The 16,241-nt window shown below is 35.5% G+C and overlaps 1 protein-coding gene across 2 annotated transcripts in view; it reads left to right on the forward strand.

Moving 5' to 3' along the window:
- The window catches only part of LOC143047108 (DIS3-like exonuclease 1), a 37,667-nt gene extending 23,767 nt beyond the window's left edge, over nucleotides 1-13,900 (forward strand). For both annotated transcript variants that reach the window (XM_076220066.1, XM_076220072.1), the window contains exons 17-23: nucleotides 149-301; nucleotides 1,438-1,587; nucleotides 2,344-2,448; nucleotides 3,343-3,485; nucleotides 12,090-12,261; nucleotides 12,762-12,893; nucleotides 13,700-13,900. In XM_076220066.1, coding sequence (XP_076076181.1) covers nucleotides 149-301; nucleotides 1,438-1,587; nucleotides 2,344-2,448; nucleotides 3,343-3,485; nucleotides 12,090-12,261; nucleotides 12,762-12,893; nucleotides 13,700-13,861 — 1,017 coding nt within the window. In that variant the 3' untranslated portion in view covers nucleotides 13,862-13,900. The remainder of the gene's footprint in view (nucleotides 1-148; nucleotides 302-1,437; nucleotides 1,588-2,343; nucleotides 2,449-3,342; nucleotides 3,486-12,089; nucleotides 12,262-12,761; nucleotides 12,894-13,699) is intronic.
- Nucleotides 13,901-16,241: the final 2,341 nt, after the last annotated feature.

Raw genomic sequence — 16,241 nt, forward strand, 5'->3', positions numbered from 1 at the left:
AAAGTTACATACAAACTAATGTTGCAATCATTACCAACGACAATGACATGTAAATTTGAAATAAAAGAAAATGTTAATATTTTATTAAAGAATGAAAAGTACCATCTTTTCTTATGTCTTAGTTATTAATGTGTAAATTCTACTTCAGCTTAGACATCACCCTTTACCAAGAGACAACCAGTTTGGAAATTTGAAGAGTTGTGCTGAAGTGAAAGGATTTTCAGTAGACATCAATTCCAATAAAACATTAGCAGAATCATTAGATAAATGTGTAGACCCTGCAGATAGTATTGTAAATAAGGTACAATATTAATTCTAATGCAATTTGTATGTAACAATTTTTTTCATTGGCTAAAAGTTGCCGCCAAATCCACAGTTGACCAGGCGTAACTAAGGAGGGACAACCATTTTGAAATGATTGAATCAACAAATGTTCGATTACTACTATAAAATCCAAAATAAAATAACTCCTACCTCGAATTTGCCGTTTTAAAGTTATTTTATCCGAATTTGAAGCGTACAGGTAACGTAATAACCTCCAGTTTGTAAGTTTTTATTTGTATGACGTCATGTTTACCCATGACGTCTTTGCGCCAAAATCATTCATGAAGTTTCGCGGATTTTTTATTATTTGTCAAATTTAGACATTTTTCCAAGTTTTATCGTATTATTTCTTTTTGAAATGCATTAGAATCGGAATAACAGTACTGTAGTTGAAGAGTTGCCACCGTCAATTTTGATTTGACGGTCGCAAATCTCCGTTTTAATGTCTCCGCTACGCGTCGCCAGTAAACTGCATTTGCGACCGTCAAATCTACAATTGACGGTGGCAACTCTTCAACTACAGTACTGTTATTCCTTAATTCCAAAATTGCCACTAAAACCCATGTAGTTTACATGTTCTTATAGTTGTAAACTTCAGCAAAGTACAGTCTATTATTCATGTTTTTACAAATCAATTTAAATTTCGATATTATCTGTACAGATTGATTGGAAAATTAAGAAAAAAATCTATTTTGACATACCAGGTTGACGATACAAGACAAAGTACAAACTTGAAACAGAAACACATGATGTAACCAGCAATGACAAGTATGAAGAGTCCCCTGTCTAATTCCATCAATTCCCCAAAATGCGCCAAACTACTTTATCAGGTTGAATTCTGCACACATACTGTTTATTGAAGAATTATTCACCTATATTCCCGTATTATTTATTCCTTGAAAAGCAATTTTTTCACTTCTGTTTGAAATCATTACAATCTGAATCAAATCCCAACTGTTACCTTGCTTCATTAGATGTGTTTGTCACTGTTTGTATGACCAACAAACAAATATAATGGAGCAAAATGAAAAGATCTTCACTTTTTTTAATTTTGAACAACTTAATAGATTATATGAATTAATTTTAATTTGGACTAAAATATCTATTTTACAGTTATTGAGAACATTAGCAACACAGGCCATGTCCAATGCAGCATACTTCTCAACAGGGTCCTTGCCTAATGACCAGTTCTTCCATTATGGTCTTGCTTTGGACCTCTATACACATTTTACATCACCCATCAGAAGATATGCAGATGTCATTGTGAGTATAATATTTGAAAAGTAACAGTTAATGGCTTGAGACAGGCAGATTAAGACTCTAGCAGGGTTTAGCATCTTGGTGAGGGCTAAAAAGAACCATCAAAACTGGGACAGTGACATAACAACATGAATTAAAAACAAACTTAAATGTATACATCAGTTGGAAAGGGCTTAACATCAACACAAAAAAAGTCAAAACAAAAAGTACTCATTTAAGAGTTCTCACAATTTCTGAAAGCTAGTTCAACTAATGAAAAACTTTCTCCAAGACTTTTATTCTGTCTTTTGTCTGTGAGTCAAATAGATGTTTTAAACTACTGAAAATTATGAAATAATATTGTAAATGATTCAAGTAGCAGGTAAAATAAATCAAAAGTGTGTCAAAGAATTAAAACAAAAAGTTTATTGTGGATGAATAAGCCTTTTTTTATTCATTTCACTTTGACACACTCAGTTTTTCAGTGCATAGGAATTAAAAAAGATGATGGATAAACATAACTTTGACAGCAGCACAACAAAAGTCCACCAAGAATTGAATTAAAGAGGTCACCACACAGTATATTAATATGTTTTTGAAACACACATGTTTTAATAATTTTATTATATACATACTTTTACAGATAAAAGGTAAATATGACGTCGAAATATTAGTTTTCATTTTTCTTGACATCCATTTATTTTTTTATGGTTTAATAAAAAGAATTTGTTTGTAATTTGTATACTTTATTGGAAGTAAAATATAATCTGTATATTTCAGGTTCACAGACAATTGATGGCTGCAGTAGAAGCAGCAGATAAGCTAGAGATACCAGGAAACAAAGAGTTGAGTGAATTGAGTGATCATATTAATCAAAAACACAGGGTAAATAAAATAATTTCAGTAATGATTATTTTAACTTTTATAATAATAAAGTAATGGATTTTTTTTTTACAAATTTCAAGCAATAGCTTTTTTTATTTGAAATAATAAACATTGTTTCAGATTAAAAAAAATTACCTTTATTTGTATAAGGCTTCAAAAAAACAGATAGAAATTTGATGCTGGTTGAGCATTTGTTTTTAAGGAAGTATAGATTAAAAAAAAAAGGTGTGGTATGATTGCCAATTAGACAACTCTCAACAAGTGACCAAAATGACACAGAAATTAACAACTACAGGTCACATGTACGCCTTCAACAATGAGCAAAGTCCATACCACATAGTCAGCTATAAAAGGCTTGGAAATGACAATCTAAACAAATATGTAACACATAAACCAACGACAACCACTGAATTACGTGCTCCTTACTTGGGACAGGCACATATATACATAATGTAGCTGGGTTATTTTCTAATACAGTTGTACAGCAATGTTCAAAACCAAATATTTTGGTTGAAAATTGTAAAGTTTGGACTTGAAATTACTACACAAGAATCATTGCTGTATATACAATGAGGAGATGTGATGTGCTTGCCAATGATAAAACCATCCAACAGAGACCAAATGAACAAATTCTTACCTATAATATTGACAAAACTCCAGCATAACAAGCTATAAAAATAGACACAAACTTAACAAAATGTTAAACAATTAAGGAAAAAAACAATGGTCTGATTCATGTACTGAGCAAGAAACACAAAATAAATAAATTATACAGTCACAAACTACACCCCTGAATTACATTCTCCTGACTTAGAACTGGCACTTACAAATTCTGATGGGATTTAGTTTATTTACCTTATAATGAATAATGAGTTGATGTATTTGATATTGTAGGCCTCACAGTATGCCCAGAGAGATTCACAAGAACTTTTCCAATGTCTCTACTTTAAAGGCAGAGATTCCAATGATGAATGTTGCATTGTGGATGCAGTCATCTTTCAGCTGAGGAACAATGGTGTTTATGTATTTATTCCTAGGTAACATTGACATAGTTTAATTCACCAAAGTTCCTGGAAAAGTTTTTATGCCCCACCTACGATAGTAGAGGAGCATTATGTTTTCTGGTCTGTGCCTCCATTCGTCCGTCCGTCCGTCTGTGCCTCCGTTCGTCCGTCCGGTTAAAGTTTTTGGTTGAGGTAGTTTTTGATGAAGCTGAAGTCCAATCACCTTGAAACTTAATACACATGTTCCCCATGATATGATCTTTCTAATTTTAATGCCAAATTATAGTTTTGACCCCAATTTCATGGTCCACTGAACATAGAAAATGATAGTGCAAAGTTCAGGTTAAAGTTTTTGGTCAAGTTAGTTTTTGATGAAGTTAAAGTTACCTCAACTTGAAACTTAGTACACATGTTCCCTATGATATTATTTTTCTAATTGTAATTCCAAATTAAAGTTTTGACCCCAATTTCACGGTCCACTGAACATAGAAAATGATAGTGGGAGTGGGGCATCTGTGTACTATGGACACATTCTTGTTAATTGTAGCTAATTATCTCCCCTTGTTAGCATCCATGTATAAATCAATAGAGAATATGCTCAATTTTTATGCATTTTTCTTATAACAAAATGAATGCATGTTACCTTTGACATTTTGATTTAGAAAGGATAATTATTTTAATGGAATAAGTTTTGTTGTAAATAGCTATCACTTATGTATTATTTAATCTGAAATATGTCTGTTTGAGTTCTAAAACTAATGTTATACCAACAAGAATGATACAGACAATTTCTGTATCTTTATCTGTATGAGTATATTGTGGATACCAATACTGGCTTTGATACAACTGTATGAGAGAGCACTGCCGATTTATTGATGGGGCATGAGAGCAGATTTAAAGCTCTACGCTTGATGCGCGCACTACAGTGGCGTCAAGCTGGTTCCACGCGATCACTGTCTTTACAAAAAATGAATTTGAATATTGTGGTGTTTTGCTTGGTGGAATGTCAAAACACTTAGAGTTGTTCTTTACTTGTTTTTCCACAATATTGGTTGCTTGGTATCCTTCAAATTTCTTGGCAGTTATGTTTCTCTAAAGGACGTGCTTTTTTGAGAAATTGGTCTGGTTGGATAACTTTAATCAGCCCCTCAACCACTTTGTACATAAATATTAACTTCTGGATTCGTCTTGTCTGGAGGTCTTGTAGATCCAGTTTGGCAAGCATAATGTAAGCGAGATGTAAGCTGTTTTTTTACAATCTTGTGGACAGTATTTCAAATTTCTTCTTAGAAAGCCTAGTGTTGAGTTTGCTTTCTTTGCCACGTTTGATATGTGAGTGGTCCATTTAAGGTCTGAAATTTGAAGGCCTAGGTACAGGTTATGCTGGACTTGTTGTAATATGTGTCCATTAAAACTGTAGAATTTATGGCTCTTGTTTTTGATGCTTAGGATGTAGCATTTTTTGGCATTGAACCGCATTCCCCAGTTATCAGCCCATACTTCTAGGTGTTTGAGGTCTTCTTGAAGTATGTCGTGGTCTTTCTGAGATGTCACTGTTCTGTATAGAAGGCAGTCATCAGCGAAAAGTCTGACTGAAGATTTGACAGCCTGGAAGGTCGTTTATATGGCAAAGGAATAGCAATGGTCCTAGGACTGTGCCTTGTGGGACTTCAGAGTCTACCCTTACTTCTTCTGATTGTTCTCCTTCCACTACCACTTTCATTTTCCTGTTTGTCAAAAACATATTCAACCAGTTATTTATTGGCCCACGGATTCCATAATCGCCCATTTTTGATAGCAGTTTCTTATGGGGTACTGTGTCAAAAGCCTTTGAGAAGTCTAGTATGGCAATATGGGTTTGAAATCATATGCTTTCAAGAAGTCGTTCATAATGACAAGTAGTTGGGTTTCGCATGAGTAACCGGATCTAAAACCATGGTTTAAAGATGTTAACACATTATGTATGCTTTTCTAAATGTTTCATTATATGCCTGCATATTATATGTTACAGGATCTTACATGGTACTGATGTTAACGATACAGGTCTGTAATTTTCAACAGCGTGTTTATCGCCTTTTTAGCTCACCGAAGTGAGCTTTTCTCATCACTTGGCGTCCGTCATCTGTCGTCCGTCGTCCGTCGTCGTCGTCGTTAACTTTTTACATTTTGAACTTCTTCTACAGAACCACTGAATGGAATGAAACCAAACATGGCATGAATGTTCCTTATGAGGTGCTGACCAAGTGTTGTTACTTTGTAGCCGATCCATCATCCAAGATGGCCGCCAGTGGGGGACTTAGTTTAACATAGGACCCTATGGGAAATTCATACAAATGACTTCTTTTAGAGAACCACTAAATGGAATTAAACCAAACATGGCATAAATGTTCCTTATGAGGTGCTGACCAAGTGTTGTTACTTTGTAGCTGATCCATCATCCAAGATGGCTGCCAGCAGGGGGACTTAGTTTAACATAGGACCATATGGGAAATGCATACAAAGGACTTCTCCTAGAGAACCACTGAATGGAATGAAACCAAACATGGCATGAATGTTCCTTATGAGGTGCTGACCAAGTGTTGTTACTTTGTAGCCGATCCATCATCCAAGTTGGCCGCCAGTGGGGGACTTAGTTTAACATAGGACCCTATGGGAAATGCATACAAATGACTTCTTCTAGAGAACCACTGAATGGAATGAAACCAAACATGGCATGAATGTTCCTTATGAGGTGCTGACCAAGTGTTGTTACTTTGTAGCCGATCCATCATCCAAGATGGCCGCCAGCGGGGGACTTAGTTTAACATAGGACCCTATTGGAAATGCATACAAATGACTTCTTCTAGAGAACCACTGAATGGAATGAAACCAAACATGGCATGAATGTTCCTTATGAGGTGCTGACCAATTGTTGTTACTTTGTAGCCGATCCATCATCCAAGATGGCCACCAGTGGTGGACTTAGTTTAACATAGGACCCTATGGGAAATTCATACAAATGACTTCTTTTAGAGAACCACTGAATGGAATGAAACCAAACATAGCATGTATGTTCCTTATGAGATGCTTACCAAGTGTTGTTACTTTGTCTCCGATCCATCATCCAAGATGGCTGCCAGCGGGGGGCTAAGGACCCTATTGGAAATGCATACAAAATTAAGACTTCTTCTAGAGAACCACGGAATTGAATGAAATCAAACATAGCATGAATAGTCCTTTCCTTATGAGGTGCTGGCCAAGTGTTGTTACTTTGTATCCAAATTTTTATCTGTTTTTATATGATTTCAAAAACCTAAGTAGAGTCAGGTGAGCGATACAGGCTCTTGAGAGCCTCTAGTTTGAAAACGCATGATATGTTTGCGTTGAGCCAGTCTTGAGGAAGAGTTGCAGTGTCTATAGATTTTTGGAAGATTGCTGTCAGTCCTGGTGTAATTTGACTTGCACATTCTTTCACAATTTTGTTTGGAAATCCAACCTGTCCAGAAGCTTTTGATGGGTTGACATCTATTAGCAGTTTTTCTAGTCCCTTTTCTGTTATTATGAGGTTAGGTATGGTTTCCTCAATATGCTTTGTTGTGTGTGGTATAGTTGTGGATTTATATATTGTGAAAACTGATTTGAATTGCTGTATTAGTATTTCAGCTTTCCCTTTACTGTCGCTGATGAGTTTCCCTTTGTTAGCTCACCTGGCCCATAGGGCCAAGTGAGCTTTTCTCATCACTTGGCGTCCGTCGTCCGTCGTCTGTCATCCGTCGTCGTCATCGTTAACTTTTTACATTTTGAACTTCTTCTAGAGAACCACTGAATGGAATGAAACCAAACATGGCATGAATGTTTCTTATGAGGTGCTGACCAAGTGTTGTTACTTTGTAGCCGATCCATCATCCAAGATGGCTGCCAGTGGGGGACTTAGTTTAACATAGGACCCTATGGGAAATTCATACAAATGACTTCTTCTAGAGAATCACTGAATGGAATGAAACCAAACATGGTATGAATGTTCCTTATGAGGTGCTGACCAAGTGTTGTTACTTTGTAGCCGATCCATCATCCAAGATGGCTGCCAGTGGGGGACTTAGTTTAACATAGGACCCTATGGGAAATTCATACAAATGACTTTTTTTAGAGAACCAATGAATGGAATGAAACCAAACATATCATGAATATTCCTTATGAGATGCTTACCAAGTGTTGTTACTTTGTCTCCAATCCATCATCCAAGATGGCTGCCAGCGGGGGGCTTAGGACCCTATGGGAAATGCATACAAAAGTCTTCTTCTAGAGAACCACGGAATTGAATGAAATCAAACATAGCATAAATAGTCCTTTCCTTATGAGGTGCTGGCCAAGTGTTGTTACTTTGTAGCCAAATTTTTATCTGTTTTTATATGATTTCAAAAACCCAAGTAGAGTCCGGTGAGCGATACAGGCTCTTGAGAGCCTCTAGTTTTTTAATAGGGCTACTCCAATGTTGTCATTTTTTCTGGATTTGATGTATTTCCAGAATGGCTTGGTATTGTTTGATTCTGAGCCCTTTAGTATGGTGTTGTTGATATATGACCATTCAGCTTTTCTTATTTGGCTTTTGATTTCTTTTTGGACGTGCCTGTAGTTTGACCAATTTTTTGTTCTTTTAGCTTGTTGGTATAATCGGCTTTTCTTTTTGAACATTTTCCATATTTTGTGTGTTATCCAGGGAAGGCTGTTTTTTGAGCGGATTTCTTTGGCTGATATATGTTTGTCCATGCTTTGGAATAATTCTTTCTTGAACGTGCCACTCATTTCTTGGACATTTGAACCTTGTTTGTACATCTGTTTAATTCTTGTTGATGTTTTGGAGATGTCTTCATTTAGGTTTTCCCAATTTGCCTTTGAGTAGATATAGCATTTTCTTGGTTCGCTGCGTTGATAGTATGGCTTAGTGTCGCAGTCTTTTATCACCATTTCATGATTTTATATACCTTGTGCATTTTTTTATGTTTTAACTAAAGATGGATTGGTGGTGAATACTAAATCAAGGAGGTTGTTTTCTCTTGTTGGTAATTCATGTATTTGAGTGAGTTGGGACAATATCCCTAATGCGCCTTGAAATGAGGAACTCAAAAGTCACGTGTAAACAAAAAATCTCTGTGTAGTGATATTTGACACATTTCTATGATAAACAAATGACTAAGCTGAACCATTTGTGTTAATTTAGAAAGTAAGGGAACACAGAATAAATGTGTAAAAACTATGGAGCCATTAAATGTGTTCAAAGTATTAAATTTTTAAAGAACTTATTGTGTCAAAAATGGGATTTTTTACCATGAGGAGCCACATCGCAAAAGGATACTCGGGGTTTGCTAATTTACGGAAAAATGAATCACACTTCGTACCCCGAAAATTTAACCACATATGTAAAAATGTCTCAGCTTCGAAACAAGCCATCATACATATACAAGTTTATGATATGGGCTGAGCAACAGAAGAAAACGTTACCATTACCGCCTATGTAGAAACAATTGCGCATATTGCCCCAGTTGGCATGTGGCTGTAAGTTCCATAATTTTGTTTTGGATTTCTTTATCGTTTGCATTTGAGTTAACTGTTGATGTTTCCCAGTTAATATCTGGACAGTTAAAGTCTCCTGTTAACATGATGTTGGTATTTCTAGCTATTGCCATGTTTAAAGATTTTTCTAATTCTTCTACACATTTCATGCTCCTTTGTGGCATGTAGAATGAGCCTATGAGTAGTTCTTTTTTCCCTTTAAGTTGTATTTTAACCCATTCTGTTTCATAATTTATAACAAGTTCAGTTTGTTCTACAGTTATGATGTCATTATGGACTAATATAAAGACTCCTCCTTCAAGCATTCCTCTTCTGGGAAAACTTCGCTTGATTTTATTGCGTCTGTTGTTGGATTTTCCCAGGCTTTTCTCCTTTTATCCATGATTCTGTTCCACAAATTATGTCGGGTTTTATGTAATTGACTGCTGCCTTGAATTCTGATGATTTGTCTTTTATACTCCTACAGTTAATGGTAAGTATTCATAGGTTTCTTTTTTCCGGTAGGTTAAAGATGTTTTTTCTTTCTGTTCTGCTCTTATTTGTTGTGTTCTGACTGGTTTACGATTTGATCTCAATTTGGGGCTGCTGGCTTTCAAGGGACTGAATATGCTTGATGATATGGATTCAAAGGTGATGTTATGTGAAAGTGGTTCATAATAGTTGGTAGTATTTAGCTCGTAGTTATGAAATGTAAAGGATGATACATTAATGCTGTCACATTTACAGCAAAGCCATTGAACATTAGATCTTTCAAGTAGTTCATAGTCAGCTGTGCATAATTCGATGCATGATCTATGATGTCATATGTCACAGTCATCGCAGCATACTCCTTCGCATTTCCATGTTACCGGGTGATCACATAGCCCACATGGGTAGATGCTTTGTTGTTTTTCTCTAGGACCTGGATTTTGTTCTTTGTCGCCTCTAAGTAGTATTAGTAGTAATACAAGTTGATGTTTTTCTTCCCTTTTATTGGTAGTGAAAGTGGCCGTCTACCTGTGTGTAGCATGTTTTTGTTTAGTGTTGTTGTGAGAAGTTGTTGGTGTTCCCATGATTTGCCTGTTGTAATGCTGATTCCTATGTTGTACAGGAAACTGACTATCAATATTGTAGCTACTAAGTTCATGTTGATTAGTTAATAGATATACGTATATATATGTTGTTTGTATTGTTACAGGTTTTTAGCTCACCTGGCCCAAAGGGCCAAGTGAGCTTTTCTCAGCACTTGGCGTCCGGCGTCCGTCGTCCGTCGTCTGTCGTCCGTCGTCTGTCGTCCGTCGTCGTCTGGCGTCGTTAACTTTTACAAAAATCTTCTCCTCTGAAACTACTGGGCCAAATTTAACCAAACTTGGCCACAATCATCATTGGGGTATCTAGTTTAAAAAATGTGTCTGGTGACCCGGTCAACCAACCAAGATGGCCGCCATGGCTAAAAATAGAACATAGGGGTAAAATGCAGTTTTTGGCTTATAACTCAAAAACCAAAGCATTTAGAGCAAATCTGACATGGGGTAAAATTGTTCATCAGGTCAAGATCTATCTGCCCTGAAATTTTCAGATGAATCGGACAACCCGTTGTTGGGTTGCTGCCCCTGAATTGGTAATTTTAAGGAAATTTTACTGTTTTTGGTTATTATCTTGAATATTATTATAGATAGAGATAAACTGTAAACAGCAATAATGTTCAGCAAAGTAAGATTTACAAATAAGTCAACCTGACCCAAATGGTCAGTTGACCCCTTTAGGAGTTATTGCCCTTTATAGTCAATTTTTAACCATTTTTCGTAAATCTTAGTTATCTTTTAGAAAAATCTTCTCCTCTGAAACTACTGGGCCAAATTAAACCAAACTTGGCCACAATCATCATTGGGGTATCTAGTTTAAAAAATGTGTCCGGTGACCCGGCCAACTAACCAAGATGGCCACCACGGCTAAAAATAGAACATAGGGGTAAAATGCAGTTTTTGGCTTATAACTCAAAAACTAAAGCATTTAGAGCAAATCTGACATGGGGGTAAAATTGTTTATAGGGTCAAGATCTATCTGCCCTGAAATTTTCAGATGAATCGGACAACCTGATGTTGGGTTGCTGCCCCTGAATTGGTAATTTTAAGGAAATTTTGCTGTTCTTGGTTATTATCTTGAACATTATTATAGTTAGAGATAAACTGTAAACAGCAATAATGTTAAGCAAAGTAAGATTAACAAATAAGTCTACATGACGGAAATGGTCAGTTGACCCCTTTAGGAGTTATTGCCCTTTATAGTCAATTTTTAACCATTTTTCGTAAATCTTAGTAATCTTTTACAAAAATCTTCTCCTCTGAAACTACTGGGCCAAATTAATTCAAACTTAGCCATAATCATCATTGGGGTATCTAGTTAAAAAAATGTGTCCGGTAACTCGGCCAACAAACCAAGATGGCCGCCATGGCTAAAAATAGAACATGGGGGGTAAAATGCAGTTTTTGGCTTATAACTCAAAAACCAAAGCATTAAGAGCAAATCTGATAGGAAGTAAAATTGTTGATCAGGTCACGATCTATCTGCCCTGGAATTTTCAGATGAATCGGATAATCGGTTGTTAGGTTGCTGCCCCTGAATTGGTAATTTTGAGGAAATTTTGCTGTTTTTTGTTATTATCTTGAATATTATTATAGATAGAGATAAACTGTAAACAGCAATAATGTACAGCAAAGTAAGAACTAAAAATAAGTCAGTATGACCAAAATAGTCAATTGACCCCTAAGGAGTTATTGCCCTTCATAGTCAATTTTTAACAATTTTCTTAAAATTTGAAGATTTTCAATAACATTTTCCACAGAAAGTACTGTTATAGATAGAGATAATTGTAAGCAGCAAGAATGTTTAGTAAAGTAAGATCTACAAACACATCACCATCACCAAAACACAATTTTGTCATGAATCCATCTGTGTCCATTGTTTAATATTCACATAGACCAAGGTGAGCGACACAGGCTCTTTAGAGCCTCTAGTTTGGTATAGCGGGGAAGAGCCCGTACTGACCTAAAAACTGTAAGCACTTGACCAATGCTCTTGTTTTACCCTCTGATTTATGCTTTTAAGGTATGGAATTAAAGGACCTGTATATCTGAGGAGTAAAGATGGACAAGTGATACATGTACAACCTGGGGTTGAACCAGAGTGGACAGGGGGCACTATACAGAGAACTGACCACTCCATAATTGTCAACAATATGTATGATTCCCAGACTTATACATTACTTGACCATATCACTGTAAGTCAAAGTGGACATAGGATATAATGCAAAATATTGTCCATTAAATAGATCTCCTTGCCTAGTGATCTGATGTTACTACTTGTTGTCAATCATTGTGGGGATTACTTTGCTTATCATCTTCTGTGAATAACACCAGAAAGTTTGAAAGGAATAATGCATGAAAGGATTTTGATTTTAAGAAGAATTCAAAGATTGAACATAAGTGCAGAGAGCAATTTGGTCTATTTTCCAAATGTCATGATCTCGTGTGTAATTGAGAAATACAAAAATGTACCATTCTTTTTTTTCTTTTTTTACTTTCTCACAGACCAAAGCCATAATCTCCCAAACTGATAGATGTTTGTAATATATTTGTACTGTTTTACTTTATTTTCCAAATTGTGTGAAACTGAAAGTTCTCTACTTTTGATCTGTTGATAATACTTTGTCATTTTTTACCCTCCAAAAAGATTTATTTGTGCAGAAAAAGATGTTATTTTTTTTGCTATATTTTGTAGGTGAGAATATCATTAAAGGATTCCAGAGCTCACTCACTTTCTGTCAGACTGGAGTTATTGTATAACACACCACACATATCAGTCTCTCAACAGGATGAAATGGCTAAAAAACAAAAGGCAGCTATCATCAAGGTATGAAGAACGTATATTTTCTTGTGACAAAACTTATAATAATGCATCATACATGAGAATATACATATTCATTTCAAATTATGAACATTTGGTCTTTTTTTGGCAGTCATTTATGATAGACTTTATTATATTATGTCTTATTATGCCACCAATTTCATGTGAGTTTACTATTATTGTCCTATGTATAAATTGTCCACTTTGGTATTTTATCCACTTAATACACCTGCAAAGTATATTAATAAATTTGAGAATTGAAATGGGGAATGTGACTAAGAGATAATAACCCAACCAAAGGTCAGAAAACAGCAGAAGGACACCAATGGGTCTTCAATACAGCGAGAACGTCCTACAAGAGGAAGTGTGCTTCACCTGGCCCATAAACAAAAATGGATAATGTTTACTTAAAACTGGATGAAAGTATACTTATTTTTATGACTGTTACTTTAATAGCAATACAAGCAGTTTTTCCAACACATTACATACTATGGAATCATTAATTTTCGTTGCATACCAATTTTCATGGATTTCGTGGTAACAGGTGAACCATGAAATTAAATGTTCCAGGAATGACAAATTTGATATAGGCTTGTGTGTAATCAGCATCAAAACTACGAAATTAAATATCCATGAACATGCAAGTTTTCCCTAATTCATGAAAATTGGTACACACGAAAAATAAATGAATCCACAGTATTGCATTTGATTTTGCTTTCCAGCGCAGTTCAATTTTCTTTGAATCAAGTTTTTCTGTGACTGCATTCCTCTCTTATATTGTATAGTAAGAAAACATATTTCTTTTTTAACAGGAAGTATCTGAAGCAGCAGAAGAAAGTCGCTTGGCCATATTGTCACATGACCTGGGAGCCAATTTTGACAAATTAAAAGAAGAATATGGACAGACATCTACCAAGCACAGTTTATATCATATGTTTGAATCTTTTATGGAAACAGCCTTAAAAACTTCATGACCAATACTTATATATGGAAATAAATATATTTTTTATGAACCACTGTTTTTTCTTTTTGTTGAGCAGAGCCAAAATGTTATAAATCACTACCCTGTCAAGTTATCAACAGTGAGGTTGTTTGTTGTGAGTTCAACCCCATCCATGGTAGATGGAACTCTGTCAAGTTATCAACAGTGAGGTTGTTTGTTGTGAGTTCAACCCCATCCATGGTAGATGGAACTCTGTCAAGTTATCAACAGTGAGGTTGTTTGTTGTGAGTTCAACCCCATCCATGGTAGATGGAACTCTGTCAAGTTATCAAGTGAGGTTGTTTGTTGTGAGTTCAACCCCATCCATGGTAGATGGAACTCTGTCAAGTTATCAAGTGAGGTTGTTTGTTGTGAGTTCAACCCCATCCATGGTAGATGGAACTCTGTCAAGTTATCAACAGTGAGGTTGTTTGTTGTGAGTTCAACCCCATCCATGGTAGATGGAACCCTGTCAAGTTATCAACAGTGAGGTTGTTTGTTGTGAGTTCAACCCCATCCATGGTAGATGGAACTCTGTCAAGTTATCAACAGTGAGGTTGTTTGTTGTGAGTTCAACCCCATCCATGGTAGATGGAACTCTGTCAAGTTATCAACAGTGAGGTTGTTTGTTGTGAGTTCAACCCCATCCATGGTAGATGGAACTCTGTCAAGTTATCAACAGTGAGGTTGTTTGTTGTGAGTTCAACCCCATCCATGGTAGATGGAACTCTGTCAAGTTATCAACAGTGAGGTTGTTTGTTGTGAGTTCAACCCCATCCATGGTAGATGGAACTCTGTCAAGTTATCAACAGTGAGGTTGTTTGTTGTGAGTTCAACCCCATCCATGGTAGATGGAACTCTGTCAAGTTATCAACAGTGAGGTTGTTTGTTGTGAGTTCAACCCCATCCATGGTAGATGGAACCCTGTCAAGTTATCAAGTGAGGTTGTTTGTTGTGAGTTCAACCCCATCCATTGTAGATGGAACTCTGTCAAGCTGTCAACAGTGAGGTTGTTTGTTATGAGTTCAACCCCATCCATGGTAAATGCATTGGATTCCGATCTTAATTGACTAGTAGAATTGCAAGTTTTCCTGCCAAAAGTCAGTGTTTCTTTCCAGGCACTCTGGTTTCCTCCACCAATGAAAAAGCAAATGAAACATTTCAGGCATTTTTTTTATAGGTAAAAGATCAACTAAAGGCATATAGAATCATTTCAAGGTATAAACCTCTGTCAAACAAGGTTTATATAATTATCTGTCCTTGACCTCATTTCATTGTTCAGTGATCAAAGTTAGGGTACTGTAATTAGATCATTTTCTCACAGTAAGGAAAAGGTAAACTATATTTGGCATTAAGAATGATTGTAAGAATTAGATGTTCATCGGAGAGATCTCAAATGACATTATCATGCAGCTACTGGAACATATGTACTACATGTATAAATAAAAGGTCATCTTTATCACTATATCCCGTTCTGAAAGATGGTGCTATATTGTAATCACCTTGTCTGTTTATCCAGGCTTAAAAGTCATCCCGCAAATATTGTAACTTTTCTTAGAAAATACTAGGTGTGAACACTTTTGAATCTGTTAGATAACTACTTCCTGTTAGCCTATACCCGTACTTCCAATTTTTTATTTGTTGTATAATTATTTTGTGACAATTATTTTCAAATCTACTGAACAGAATGACTTCATACTTGGTTAGCAGCTTAACAGTGATGAGTTGTAAAGTGTGTCGTTATCCACTTATTTTCTGTTTTCTGATTCTTTGAATAGCAATTTGAGGTGTTCTTAACAGGACAACACATGTGTTCTTGTCTTTTAACCAAGATCAGAATACCAGATATTTTCCAAATCTGTATGATTCATTGGACAAGATTAAGTTCTTGTGATTGGATAGATACCAGCAGTAAGTTATTTCATCTGTAGAATAATTGTAAGTTTGTTATGCATTGAGATTTTGTGAGTATATCATAGTCTCAATTTTAAACTAAATTTCTTGTATACAATGTTTGTAAGATATTCATATCTATCTCAAGGAGTTTCATATGACCTTGACCTTATTTTTATGGACTATTGGTTACAAGTTTAAGTACCGGCAGTAAAGAACTTATTTTTGTATATTCAGCATAAAACTTTGATCTTTTGACATGACTTTATGATACGTGGTGTATAGTTTAACATGCTGCATATCTGACATCATCAATGATATTTAATCTTGTTTTCCATGTTTTTTTTTAATGAAGGATTATCTGACCCAAAATGTATTTGCTTTTAGCTGTCAGACATATACAGATTCTTACATTGGTACAAGTGAATTATGGGATTTATCCAATAGAGATATATAATAATCACTTTTAAAGTCCAAGT

The sequence above is a fragment of the Mytilus galloprovincialis genome, chromosome 1, assembly GCF_965363235.1.
Source record: "Mytilus galloprovincialis chromosome 1, xbMytGall1.hap1.1, whole genome shotgun sequence".
In the NCBI taxonomy this organism is placed as follows: domain Eukaryota; kingdom Metazoa; phylum Mollusca; class Bivalvia; order Mytilida; family Mytilidae; genus Mytilus; species Mytilus galloprovincialis.